This window comes from Mauremys reevesii, linkage group 1 (assembly GCF_016161935.1).
Source record: "Mauremys reevesii isolate NIE-2019 linkage group 1, ASM1616193v1, whole genome shotgun sequence".
NCBI classification, from domain to species: Eukaryota; Metazoa; Chordata; order Testudines; family Geoemydidae; genus Mauremys; species Mauremys reevesii.
In genome coordinates, this window is record NC_052623.1 from 161,408,027 (window position 1) to 161,422,109 (window position 14,083).

The following is a 14,083-nucleotide window of genomic DNA, read 5'->3' on the forward strand; positions in this document are numbered from 1 at the left end:
CACAGAGCCCTGGAGCCTTGCTGCAGCAAGCCTCCAGCTCGCGGTCTCTCCCTCAGGACCAAGAGACGTTGGTGTGCAGGAGATTCTGTGCATGTGTTTTTCATTCCCTAGTGGATTTGTTTCAAAGACATTGTCATCTGTGTAGAAGGTAAGAAAAAATATAGGCTCTAAGTACAAGATAGGGGACTCTATCCTAGCAGATTCAAAGGCATCACCACCCTCCTAGGGAAAAAGTTTTTGCTACTATCCGAGCCTTCCACACTGCAACTTGAGAGCATTGCTCCTTGTTCTGTCATCTACCACCTCTAAGATTTCATGAGAATCACTCTTTCATTAGGAAAATAATTCAAAAATGGAAATACAAAAAACTTTGAGTGAAATCAACCCCTCCTGATCTTTAGTGTCTGGGGGTGTGGGCCTTGGGGGCCAGGCTGAGACCCTCATGGGCTAGTAACACCCAGGAAGCCAGTAAAATAATTCCAGTTCTCTTAGCATCCAGGCCTCTCTAATCCAAGGAACACCTGAGAGCTGCGGGAGACAGAGGGGTGCTGAGAAGGTCTAACTCATGACTGAAAATACAGAATGTGTTATTGGCTTTGGTTGGGGGACAAGTAACAAATCCGTCGGGATTCCTGCCCCAAACAACAATCGCCCATTGTCCTTTAGAGCACGAGGGCCCTAACACGCCTGACTTGCTCAATCTCTCTCCTGCTAGGACTGAGAGAATTTTCTCCATCCCCCATGATACCGAGGGAAAAAGAAAAGAAGTGACCTCTCTTTGGTCACACAGCAGGGTCATGCCAGAGCTAGAAAGAGAAGCATAAGAAAGAAGCTGTATCAAAATGTTTTGCATTTCAAACTAACAGATTTCTTTAACAAAGGCAATTTGATGCGTGGTTAGTGAAGTGAAATGATACATTCTTGTCTCCACAAGTTTCTAGATTGATGAACCAGTAGATCTATCCCCTAGTGTTCATCCCTAGATTGAGGGAGGAAAACAAGTTTGCCTGTTTTGTGAATTCCCAATGGCTTTCTTGAATTTCAACAAACTAGTCGATTGAACTGAACGATTTGAATAAACTGAAAGGAAGACAATATTTTCTGCATCTTTACTGATGCCCGAAGCTGGGTTAGCATTTCAGCTAACTTTGCTTCCAGGGCCTTAACTATCACATCAGTGGTGCGACTGTCTGAAAACTTGGCAGTGAACATGTTCTACTGAATGTTATTTCTTCTCTTCTATTTAAATTATTTAAAAGATTGTCATAAATTTGGCCCTTATCAGAGGTTGTCAATTTCCAATGTAATTTTGACAGTGAGGGAGACTAGCCACTGGAACAAATTACCCAGTCTCTGGAGTCTCTGTTTCCTGGTGTCCTACCATCATACCTGGTTGGGAAGGTGCCTTTTAGTGAATTACAAGCAATTGGGCTTAATAGGGTGCTAAGAGTGTGAAATTTCATAGCCCGTGAAATAGAGGCCACATTAGGAGACTGAATTGTTTCACAACCGATGCCTCTATGAAAAACTCAGTGTGGGGTGTGGAACAGACTCTGCTGTTTTACTGGGTGGCCTGCTTGCTCCCCAGAATCAATATTGAGCAAGTGGGGTGATCCGGGGTGCAGCTCAAACATCCAGCTGGGCTGGCCAGGGGCAGACATCAGGCCTGCCAGGGAAAGGTGGGTGCGGCAGTGACTTCACAAAGGCCTTTGGCAGGAACTCAGCCCATTTGAGCAAAGACAATTAGTTGGGAATTGGTCCTGCTTTGAGCAGGGGGTTGGACTAGATACCTCCTGAGGTCCCTTCCAACCCTGATAGTCTATGATTCTATGAATGAGGCGTTTGTGACCTCACAGAGCTCCCTTGCCAACAGCCAGGCAGGACAGGGATGCGGGGCAGGGGGAACCTCCCAGAGCCCTGGAGCCTTGCTGCAGCAAGTCTCCATCTTCCCTTTACCAGATAAAGGTTCTGAGCAGACAATGGCTGGAAGTTGAAGCTAGACCAATACACATTGGAAAGAAGGCGAGGAGCATTTTTAACCTCAGAGTTTGGAGCAATTGACTGAGGGTTGTGCTGGATTTTCCACAACTGGCCTCTTTTAAAATCAAGCTCGTGTGTTTTACTAAAATATCTGCTCTAATTCCTATGGGAATTATTTTGAGGCACATTCTATGGCCGAAGTGAAACAGAAAGTCAGACGACAGTGGTTTCCTCTGGGCTTGGAATTAATCTGTGACTTGCTGGGGGCGTTTGGAAAGTGACCATTTTGCTTCCCTCTTCCTCCTTCCCTCTTGTCCCTTCTTCTCAATTGGAAAATGGGCCACCAGAAAAGCCTGATTTCCACCCTGTGCCCCTTCCATTAGTGCTGTAAGCTGAAGGGCATTGTGACTTGAGAGTGAATTCAGCCAGTCAGTGCTAACTCTCCACAGGTAATTTGCATAAGTCAGTAAATGAGCCTGCAGGTTTCCATGGGAGCGATGCCCAAGAAAGGGCTGAGGCTTCGGGTTTATGCTCAGGGTTAGTGGAGTCAGGGAGCGACAGGTGGCTGAGTTACCTCTGGTGTCACAGTGTTACTGCTCAGGTTCCTCTGCCTGCTGCACCATCTGGGCAGTGACTGTCAAGGGGAAGGTTTTGTGGATTTGAAACTTAGAAACCAGGAAGCGCAGGAGAGGAATGGCTTAGCGAGTTTGGCAGTAAAATGTAGGTTTTGTGGCAATATCCTGTGCAATTGCTACTGGATCCGGGACGGAGACAGCATTCCTGCCCCTCCTACCACCTCTTAGCTGGGCCTACATAAAAGAGACTAGCTAGAGTTTTGCACACTTGTTTGTTTGAGACTGAGCAAATAAGGCCCAACAAATTACTGCTAGGATGAATTTTGCTGCCTCCTCTCCTTGACTAGAATATAAGCAGTTTCTGATTCTCTCAGATGAAGTAGTTCTTCTAAAATCAAGGGCAAGACCAATCAATGGCTTTTTCACAACCCAACCCCCCCACCCCCAGAAAGAGATTTTTTTAAAATTGAAACTGGGTTTTTTAAATGTATATTGAAAGATTTTTTTAAAACCTATCAAGTATAAAATTTGAAACGATGACAAGTGATGTGAAGGCCTCTAGTTGCTCCAGCCTATTAAAGTAATTTAAATAAATACCTACATGAAGAAGTCCATGTTTGCTGCCAAGTGTCAGAGGAAGTCAAAGCACTGAACTGTTGGAAGTCATTGCCTAAGCACCTGGGGGTCCAGAAGTTATTGAAACACTCAGCCAGATTTTGGCAGCACTAGCCTCTTCTGCAGGTGCAGAAAGAATATTTTCTTCATTCCAGTTGATGCAGCTACTTCATTCAAATGTAAGAAACTGATTGAGAGTTGAAAAAGGATGAAGGCTTCTTTTCCTCTTGTAATATATGAATAAACGCTAGAGAGGAGGAGATGTGAGCTACTACTTCTAAAATCTGGAAGGACATTATGAGCAGGAACAATCAGTTCAGTGCACGAACTAGAGATACTTCTTTACCCCAGTTTGTTTGAAATGAAAACAAATGGTTCAGTCAACCTTTTTGTTTGTATGTATCCTGCAAAACCAGCAAGTCAACATGTTTGAATGGATCCCTATTCCTAGCATCATAGAAGACTAGGGCTGGACCAGACCTCAGGAGGTATCTAGTCCAACCCCCCTGCTCAAAGCAGGACCAACCCCAACTTCATCATCCCAGCCAGGGCTTTGTCAAGCTGCCCTTTAAAAACTTGTAAGGATGGCGATTCCACCACCTCCCTAGGGAACCCATTCCAGGGCTTCACCACCCTCCTAGTGAACTAATATCCAAGCTAAGCCTTTCACAGTGCAACTTGAGACCATTGCTCCGTGTTCTGTCATCGGCCACCACTAAGAATTTCATGAGAATCAATCCCTCGTTAGGAAAATAACTCAAAAATGCAACTACAAAACATTTGGAATGAAATCAATCCACCCTGACCTGTAGTGTCTGGGGGTGTGGGCCTCTGAGGCTAGACTGAGACCCTCATTGGCTAGAACCACCCAGTGAGCCAGTAACAATATCCAGTCCTGTTACCATCCAAGCCACCGCAATCCAAGGAACAGCTGGGGGCTGCGGGAGACAGAGGGATGCTGAGAAGGTCTAACTCATGACTGCCAACCCAGAGATGTGTTATTGGCTTTGGATGGGGGACAAGGAGCAAATCCGTCAGTCACTACAACAGATCCCACTCGGAGCCAGGGAGACTGGGAATTGAGTCCTGCTGGCACTTCCCAGCTCTGGCTTTCTGGAGGAGGAGGAAGACCCCAGCTCCCCTAGCTGACCCTGAGGCACCTTCTGGGCCCAAATGGAGGTGGCCCCCGGTACAGCTATGGAGTGTCCCAGGAGTGTTCCGCTAGTGGCATTTTATTGTTTTCACAGCCAGTTTCAATCTCTGGCTTCTACCCCTTGCCCTGCTGGCAGGGCATTGAGCGGCACCCGTTGCCGGCCACCTGGGTGCAGAGATCGAGGACGGTGAAGGGAGGAGCAACCCTGAGCATCTGCCATCCAGCTCCATCCAATCTAGAGCAAGTAAGTGGAGTTCTCCAGAGCCATCCCCCGTGTGGTGGGAATATCCCACCACTAGGGCTCCCAGCCCGTCCCTTGTCAGGGTTTGTTCCCCAGGTTGAGGGTTCCTGTGCCCTGGGGTGGGATGTGTCGGGAGGAGAAATTGCCTCAGCAGAGGGGAGGTGGGCAGGGGAGCAGGCAGGCTCATTAATGAGCGGCTGCTTTGAAGCCAGACTCATGGCTGCTCCCCACTCAGTTCCAGGATGGAGCGAATCAGGCGGATGCTCAGGAGGAAGGCCGGGCAGGTGGCTCCAGAGCCGGCAGCAAACATCCGCCAGCCTGCCCAGGAGGAGAGCGGCCCCTCTGTCCCCGCGGGCGGGGAAGAGGCTCGTGGCCAGGGGAAAGGGAGGAGCTGCGTCGCCTGCTGGAGGAGGAGGAAGACAGCAGCTCCCCTAGCTGAACCTGCGGCACCTTCTGGGCAGAAATGGAGGTGGCCCCGGGTTCAGCTGTGGAGGAGAGAGCCAGGGGGGCAGGAGCCGGGCAATGCAGCTCGGGGGATTCCTTTGCAGGAAGCCAAGGAGCCAGGAGCTGCGTCCCAGGGCCCAGCAGGAGCCGCCAACCACCCTGGCCCCAGAGGGGCCTCCCGCCAGCCCCACCCTGGCACCTGTGGCGCCTCCTCCCAGCCCAGAGCAGGAGTTGAGCAACTGCGGGACAAACACCAGCAGCTCTGTATTCTCCTGCGGGGCCAGCAGCTCCTCCGTGGGGTTTGGCAGCCCTGTGTTGCTAGGCTCCCTCTTTGGAGGTGAGGGGAGACCCAGGGGAAAGGGAGAAGGACTGGGGCAGTGGGGGACTAGTAACACCCTGTGCCCATCGGCTCACCAAGGCGCCGGGACTGACCCACGGAGCCCCACTACCCACCAGGGTGGTGGCACACACACACCCATGGGGATGCTGGGCAGAGTCGGGGAGCTCCAGCCTCCCCTGATCATGTTGTGGGGGGGGGGAGGGGCTGACTGCCACGGGGCCCTGAGGCTGACGGGGCTGAGGGCATCTCTGGGAGGGGCAGGGTGGGGCCCTCGCCACCATGGGGCTCCTTACAGAGAAAGGGGAAACATGGAGCCTTCTCTGTCCACTGCATCCCCCAGCAGCAGAAGGGATTAAACTTTCTCCTTCCCTCCCTGGTGCAGACACCCCCAGTGCCCAGGTGCCGTGGCCTGAGGAGGAGGAGCAGGAGGAGGAGGAGGAAGATTTGTCCCCCATTTTGGTGATCCAGCAGCACCTCCAGGGCAGAGCTGAGGTACAAAAATCCCCCAGCTGCGCTGCCCCCAAGTCTGTCCTGCTCCTTGTTCCATCCCCACCCAGGCAGGGGGCCTTGTCCCAGAGAATCCCTCACCCCCAGTGGGGGGACACATCTCCTCTGTTATCTGGCACCCCAAAGTGGGGACATTTGTCCCACACAGGCCGAGGTTTCCGCTCCCCGCAGACACTGTCCCAGTTCCAACCCCATGTCTGTGCAGGGCTACACTGGTTTCGGGAAGTGGGCAGCTTTCCCTGTCCAACCCCATGGAGGTCCTGAGCCCTGGAGCTGGTTTAGGTTGGGCGGGGAGGTCTCTATGTAACGGGCTCTCTCTCTCCCCCTCTCCCCCCCACTCCTAGCTGGTGGCGGACAGGGCCAAACAGCTCCGCTTCCTCCACGCTGTGCCGCGTCTCTGGTTCTCGGCACAGAAGCAGGGGCGGGACACTCTGGAGCCCCCGGTCTCCAAAGCGGCCCTCGTGGAGAGCATTGCGGTGAGTGGGACCCCGTGCTCGGCCCCTGGGGCGAGGGAGCCCGATATGGGAGGAAGCGTTAGTGGGGCCAGAGCGGGAAGCAGAAGACGGGGTCCTGGGGCGGAGCGCTGGAGAGCAGGGAAGGGGAGAATTGTGACACTGATGGGGAGCTGGCAGTGCGGGAGGGGAGGGAGGAGTGGGGGGTGAGAGGGGGACGGAAAGTTGAGGGACGGGAGGAAGGGGGGGCCCAGCGGGTGGGGGGGGGGGGTGACACTGGCTGTTTCTGCAGAGCACTTTGGGCTCCTCCCGGGGAAGTGCCAGTGCGTCTGCAGGGCCTGAGTCTCACATGCAGTTTTGTTTCCTTGGGGTCTCCCAGGAGCTGATTGAAAATGTCCCTGGTCCGTCAGAGCCAAGCTCCATCATGCCCAGCTCCATGGCCGCAGTTTGCAGCCTCAGGTACCAGGACCCTCCCATCCAGCTGCCCTAACCCTGGTGCTGACCGGGCCCAGAGCCGGGAGTCACAGCTCCTCCCCCGTCTAGGTTCCCCCCGGCTGTGGCTGTTCCCATCCCCCAGCAGAGGAGGCGGGAGCGTCCCCGTTTTCCTGGCCGGGGGGTTGATTTCAGTCCAGGAACGTAAGGAGGGGATCACTGCGGGGGAGGGGGTCATATCCATGGCAGTGCCAGCGCCACGCTGGTGCTGCAAAGTGTAACATGGGCTCCTCTCTCCTGCCAGCAAACTGAAGCCACCGCTCGCCCTGGAGCTAGAATCTCGCCTCCTGCGGGCTCTTCTGAACGGGATGTACACCCTGGGCACTGGGCAGGACACCACACACTGCCGGGTAGGTCCTGATCCTACCTCTCTGGCCCAGGAGCAGGAGCAGGCTCTGGTCCCTGCTCCCTCGCTTTGATGGAGCTGCTGAGAATAGGGGAGGGGTGGGCAGAGCTGGGAACAGGCCCGGGACAAACTGGCAGGGGGGGCCCCTTCCCTCCAGAGGGGATTGCGTTACCCCTCCATGGCTGATCCCAGCCTTCCCTCCTCTCCTCATTCTCTGATCTCCTGCCTGGACTCTCCCGGCGATCCTACCTCCCACCCATTGCAGTTTGGCTGGTCCATACTCTGCTGGGTACCAGGCCCTGCACAGAGAACTGCTAAGAACAAGGATTGACGAGGCAGCAGGCATCCGGCCATGAACTCTTGCTAAGTGTCCCTGGAGTGATGTGAATGGGAGAGGCCAGGATATGCCTTTTGAGTCTTGCCAGGGCTCCTGGAGAATCTTCCTAATTGTCCCCTGACTGGTGTAGCCCCATGTCCCATGACTGACGGGTGATCCCTCTTCTTGCAGGCTCTGTACATCAACTATTCGCAGAGCCTGGACATCCTGCTCAGGGGCCTTCTGACAGAGACCCCCACCGTGGAGAAGCTGCAGCACCTCCTGGAGGTGAGTAGAATGGACGGTCTGGGGTGGAATTGCCCCTGAACCCTGTGGGAGGGCAGCAAAGGAGAGACTAGAAAAGCCACGTTTCCATTGTGTCCTCCCAGCTTGGACCCAGCCGGCCACACTTTCCCAGAGCTGCCAGTGCAGGGGGAAGGAGCTGGGACTATGAGTCAGAGCTCTGCACGGTTGCATTAAGCACTAATAGTGAGCACCAGGCCTGGCTGGGGCCTGAGAGACTAAAACCTCTGTGAGATGCAGGACATGGGCCTCAGAGAAAAGTCACTGGCTCCTCTCTAGGGAGACCCTGAGATACAGGAGGAGCCTCAGGGAATCAGCTCTTATGTCCTAGGGACACTGCAGTTCCCGGAGGGATTGTCCTCAGGGCTGTTCCATCCATCGTACCGAGGCCTTTGCACGTTGCGTCTGGGGTCCAGGGCATGTGCCTTGATCCTGACGTGCTGTTCATGGATCAGGGGTTCAGAGCAAATAGACCAGCCCCAAGACTGACCATTGTCCCAGCCTGGACAGACAAGCAGCTTGTGCCCAGCAAGACGTGGGCAGTGTCATGAACCCCCTTTTCAAACTCTGCGACCAGGGCTCGGCTATTCCACCCTGAGCACAAAGTCTGAGCCCCTTGGGGAGGGGGAGAGGCTGGTTTGTAGAGCATGTACGCCTGCCCGCTGACCCTCCCCTGCCTCCTTCTCCCGCAGCACGTCCATCCCTCTCTCCTGTCAAACAACACCCAGGAGAGAGCCAGGGCCGTACAGACCAGCGCGGCCCTGCTCCAGTTTGCCACCTCCCTGCCTGGATTAGACGTACGTGACCTCTGACCCCAGCATCCTGCAGAGTCAAGTTCCTCGTCACCTGGCTAATTGGTCCCCCCTGGGTCCGTAAGGGACTGCGTTCCATAGGCCGCTGGCTGGCAGGGTCATGCCTGGCCTCAGGGCCCTTGTTATTCTGGAGCAGCGAGGCAGTGAGTGCTCAGCGAGGGCCCTTGCCCTGCTCCCTTTGCTCCAAGCTCCCTTGGGGACAGAGAGGAAGAGGGCTCTCGATCCTCTCCCCCAGCGCCTCCTACAGAGGGGTGGGAGCAGAGCTCAGGTCCAGGGGCACTGGGGAGCTGAAGGGAGAATGGTGATGGATTCCCCTCTCCTTCTACTTCCACCAGACCTCCTCCACCTTCTCCAAGGCAGGTGAATTCGTGCTGCAGCTGGGTCTCTGTGTATCCCACCCAGCCAGTGACCTCAGTTGGTATGCCAGGGGTGGGATATATTGGCTTTACTGGCTCCTGCTTCAGAAGAGGGGTAAGAAACCCAGCTGGGCAATGGGACCCCATGGAAACGAGCCTCTGGGAGACTAGCTCCAGCTGGCCATTGGGACGCCTCTAGAACTAAGGCCTCTCTGCTTAGACCTGCTGTAGCGGGGAAGAGGAACCCCAATAGAAACAAGGCCCCTCCTTTGAGACTCCCTCTGCTGGGCAATGGGACCCTACAGAAAGAAGCCCCCTCCTCTGAGACCGACCCCAGCTTAGATGGTGACTCTGTCTCTCCCCCTCTCTCTGAATTAGGGAGATGAGTGTGAAAGTGCCAAGGAAATTGGCTGCATTATCTCATAGCCCGGCTCTGTCCCCCAGCCCAGGGAAATCAGCCCACCCCCGTATGGGGCAGCCAGCTCGTGAGGGGACAGGAACGGAGCTATTGAGACACATGGAGGGAAAGAGCCCATCATGAGGGATGGGGCAGGAGCAGGCACCACAGGAGATGGACACAAAGCTTGTAGGGTGTCACCTGTCGGGTAGCCAGGGCCAGATCCTGACTTCAGTGGGTGTGGGGGGTTCTCAGTATTAGACACCCCCATGAACAGGCACCCACTCCCAGAGCACAGTGACAGTAAGGGTCACATGATTACTGTGATGGCTGAAACAAATCCCCCTTCTGGTACTAACCCGCCTGGCATGGACCCTGCGATTCCATTCGTCCGCGGATGCCACGAGGAGCCTGGCCAGTGTGCACCCAGAAGGAAACAGGCACTGAAAGCGGAAGGCCAAACCTCCCCAATGGGTGTGTCTTTCTCCCCCAGGGCTCAACACCAGAGAGGCCCCAGACCTGTGGTGCCGGGACGGGCTCCATGACCCCGAGCGCCTGGGGTATAGAAATCTGGCCAGGGTGGGAGAGGTAAGGACTCTCGGCCGGTGCATTGCAGTAGCTCAGGTGTGGAGCTGTCTCCCCCTGCAGTGAGTGTGTCATGGACACAGGGCAAGAGCCTGCTTCTTATTTCCACAGAGTATGTGAGGCTCCTGGGAATGTCCGTGGGGTGAGGCGTGGGAATGAACCAGATCTAAAAGACCCCGAACCTCTAGCGGGTGAGCTGCAGGAGCTATCGCTGCTGGGAGCAGTAGGGGTCCTGTGCTGTCTGTGTGAGCTGGGTTCCAGAGCGCGCAGACACATTCCCAGCATCTCATGGCACCTGCGGTGAATCCTGCTCCAGAAAGAGCTTTTTGAGGCCTCAGTGCCTGCAGCCTCCTACAGAAGGGGGTTCCTGGTCCATGGGACCCCAAAGGTTGGCTGCCCCAGGACTCTTCTCCACCTTGTGAAACACTTGAGGGATTTGGAGCCTGGTTCTGGGCCATTGTAAGGGCTCTGGTTCTTTTGGTTTTAGGTCTTTGGCGAACTCTTCACGGAGGAGCAGAAAAGATCTTTCCTCGAGGCGGGGCTGCTGGCCATCCACGACCCCCTACTCCGCGTCAGCCAGGCTGGCCTGGTGCTGACCTATTCCATCTTGGGGGAAGCCGGCCAGCTGCTAGAGGACGAGGTAACCAAAGAGGGGTCACCTGGGGAGGGAACCCCAGGGCCTTTCACCTCCAGGCCATTGAAAATCACTCCCATCCCATCCCCATGCGCTGACCAGGGAGCAAGGAGAGGGTGACCCCAGACAGGTGCCATTGGTCGGTGCCAGCTTGTCCCCTGAGCAGCTCAAAGCAGGGCAGACCCAGCTCTCCAGCAAGGCTATTTCCTAACAGGCGTCACATCAACACGACACACTGCCATTGCTCATGCTAGGGGCTGCCAACTCCCCTAGCCACCTCTGTGAGCCTTTCATCCCCCTCGGGGCCTCAGGCCGGTTCCTAGAGCTCTGGTATCATGTTATCCCAGCCCCCACCTGCTCTGGGAGAACTGGAGGAGTCAGTCAGCAGAGGCTGCTTAAGTGCCCCATTCACCAGAGCCACTGCCCATGGCATCATGTTAAGGACATGGGGATCCCTTGTGGAAAGGTGTCCACTTCCTCTCACCCCCCCGGCACTACGGCCCAAAGCCTCCCAGTCCCTCAGCTGGAGGGGGCGAGGGTGGCTGAGGGGACTCTGGGGAGCAGAGCTGGATTCCCGCTGGGTTGGGAGGTAGAACAGCTCTCAGGGGGGGACTGAGAGGAGTGGGGGCAGGAGTTCATTCCACAATGGTGGGAGAGGGGATGGAAGTCACTAGAGAAGAGAGAAGATTTCGTCTCAGGGTTTGGGAGGGGGAATCCGTCCCTCAGACATGGGGAGGAAATGTTGCTGGCTCCCGGTGCCGTTAATTCCCTTCGTTCTCGTGGGTGTCGGAGTCTCTGATTGATCCTTGTTCCCTTGCAACAGGGGGACATCACAGCCAACATCATGGTCCAGCTGTTTAATATCAGGGTCTTGGGCCAGGTGCCCGATGCCCTGCAGGGGCTGTGCTCCGTGGGGTAGCCTTGAAGACCCCCCCTCGCATGACCAGCTCCCACCCCCTGCCGCAGGTACTGCTCTGTCTCACTGTGCCTGGGGGGAAGGGCTGGGGGGAGCGGCCATAGAGCCCCCCGCAGCACTGAGAGAAACCAAGGCCGAGCACCTCGCTCTGGACACCCTGTCCCACCCCGACCCCTGGAGCTGGGGCCAGGCCAGATACTGGTTGGGAAGAATCAGGCTGTGGGGCTGGCCCAGAAGTGAGAGAATCCGCAGAGCCAGGGGTTATGCTCAATAGCTATTGCAGTCTGGGAGGGGTGGCCTGACATGGAGCCCCTCCCCCGTCATCACTGCTCAGACCCTCCCATGGCCCCTGTCACCCCTGACGCAGCAAATGTCCGACCATCCCCCACCTGGGGCCCAGTGCACCCACCTGGTCTCTGAACCCTTCCCAGCCAGGAATGAAACTCCCCCCGAACACCCTGGGGCAGGGGAGGAGCCTCCCCATCTGGCAGGTGGGAACTGAGATGCAGAGGAAGGGCTGTGGGCCTGGTCACACAATCCTGGGTGTAGATGTGGGAAGTGGACTGGGTCCCGGCCTAGAGCCTTTCCCCCAGGGGCACCTTCGCTTCTGCCCTTTGTTCTCCCCTCCAGCCAGGGGGTCTGTGAGTGTGAAATGAACAGGGAGGGTGACGGGGTCCTTGTACACAGCCTGGATGGGAGCTCCCCTTGGCTTGGACCCCAGGCTCAGAGACATCTTTGGCATCCCGCTGTCCTTCTCTTATTGCTAGGAAGGGAGTCCCCAGATGAGGGGTCTCCAGGGCTCCAGTAAGTCATCCACATTCCCGCCCGCATGTACCCCCTGCCCTGCCCTGCCCTCCGGTTTCTCACTGTTGACTCTGGCTGGGCTCTTGACTCCAGTCTCTGGCTATGACTTTGGCGTGACCCTTTTTGGCTCCAGATTTGGGTTCTGAACCCCGGCTCAGTATTCTCCTTGCCTTTCTCTAGCCTCGCTCCAGGCCCTCCAGCCACCCGCTCCAGCCCTGCCTCCTCCTCCTCCTGATCTTCCCCAACCCCTCCGATTTCGACTACACGGATTTGACCTTTGCATGGATACGGACTTTGGCTTGTACTTCTGACCACCCGGCTTCGACCTGTGGCCTGGACATGGACACTGGCTCCGGTTCTGCCTGGACATACTCAACACCCGGCAGCAGTAGAAAGGCCCCACCATTAATCAAAGCCTAACCCCGCCCCATGACCCCTTAGTCCCTCCCACCTGTCACCGGAAGCCCCGCCCCATGGGGGTATTTCTTTGTGGTCAAGTCGGCCACATAACTGGAAGCCAGGTGTGTCATGTGACCCCTCTAAGAACTCCTCCCACCACCCTCTACCAAGCTGGAAGGACCATCCCAAGAGGAGATTTGACCAATCAGGGTGAGCTCTGGGGTGGGAGGGTGACCCGTCCTGACGTGGGTCTTGTGACCTCTCTAGGAACTCCTCTCACTGCCCTTGACCAATTAGGATCGGTTTTGTCCTGACAGGACCACCCCAAGAGGAGATTCTGACCAATCAGGGTGAGTTCTGGGGCAGGGTGACCCGTCCAGGAGTGGGCTGTTTGACCCCACTAAGAACTCCTCCCAGGGCCCTCTGCCAATCAGAGTGCAGCACCATCACCTCATAAGTCCCAGTGCCGGACGGACGAGGCCATCTCTTACCAAGGACACATGGTTTAGAAATTGTGGGAAGGCTGCGGAGAGGAAACCTGGACTCCTACACCACCCCCGTGAGAACTTTGGACTCTGTCTTCGCCCGAGAGTCTTTGACCATCCGCGGAGAAAGCGCTACATCAGCGACAGTGCCGAGGAGGAGGAGGGAGCGACCGAGGGGAGCCCTTCGGCTCAGCCGTTGATGGATACGCCGGAACCTGAACCCAAAACCCAACTGCTTGTGAGACACCCCAATGAGCATGGTGGCCTCCCTTTGTCCACCCCCTTAGAGGTGGAATGTGATTGCGGCTCGGGGGAGTCACCGGCGCACAAGGTGTACACAGGTAAAGGAATGATTAAGTCAGGGGGGAAAGTAACTTCCAGGACTTACCGGTACTGCCGGAGTCCTGAGGGGGCGTGGCCTCAACCGGAAGAGGTGGGGCCTCTCAAGATTTAAAGGTCCTGGAGCATCACCTGTGGCTGGGAGCCCCAGGGCCTTTAAATTCCCCCCGCAGCTCTGGCAGCCGGGTTCAAGTGTGGATTTAAAGGGCCCAGAGCTCCTGCCGCTGTGGAGAGCTCTCAGCCCTTTAATTCCCTGCCCCAGCCTGGGTGCTGGAGCTGCGGGCGGGGCGGGGGGAATTAAAGGGCTCTGGGATCTACGCAGCCACGGGGAGTGCTGAGGCCATTAAATCCTGGTCCCAGCCCAGCTGCAGGAGCTGCCGGGGGAGGAGGGGGGAGATTTTATGGGCTCTGGGTTCCCAGCAACCGCCGGAGCTCTGAGCCCTTTAATTCCCAGCCCCAGCCCAGCTCCTGGAGCTGCGGGGGGAATTTAAAGGGCTCTGGGCTCCCCGCAGCCATAGGAGTTCTGAGCCAGAGATGAAAGTAAGCTGGTACGTGCCAGAACGGCGCAGCGACAGGAGCCAGTACGCTGTGC

General features: G+C 56.2%; 1 protein-coding gene and 1 long non-coding RNA gene across 2 annotated transcripts; both read left to right on the forward strand.

Moving 5' to 3' along the window:
- LOC120379843 lies at window positions 1-5,788 on the forward strand. The gene is made up of 4 exons (XR_005587614.1): window positions 1-148; window positions 4,418-4,567; window positions 4,800-5,345; window positions 5,731-5,788. It is a non-coding gene; the product is annotated as an uncharacterized LOC120379843 (long non-coding RNA).
- A 4-nt stretch (window positions 5,789-5,792) lies between these two features.
- LOC120379836 (maestro heat-like repeat-containing protein family member 7) lies at window positions 5,793-13,058 on the forward strand. Its single transcript, XM_039497353.1, has 11 exons — window positions 5,793-5,840; window positions 6,200-6,331; window positions 6,687-6,766; window positions 7,044-7,149; window positions 7,654-7,749; window positions 8,457-8,561; window positions 8,912-9,047; window positions 9,823-9,917; window positions 10,402-10,554; window positions 11,372-11,514; window positions 12,449-13,058. The coding sequence occupies exons 3-10, from the start codon at window positions 6,732-6,734 to the stop codon at window positions 11,465-11,467; spliced, it is 822 nt and encodes a 273-aa protein (XP_039353287.1). The 5' UTR covers window positions 5,793-5,840; window positions 6,200-6,331; window positions 6,687-6,731; the 3' UTR covers window positions 11,468-11,514; window positions 12,449-13,058.
- Window positions 13,059-14,083: the final 1,025 nt, after the last annotated feature.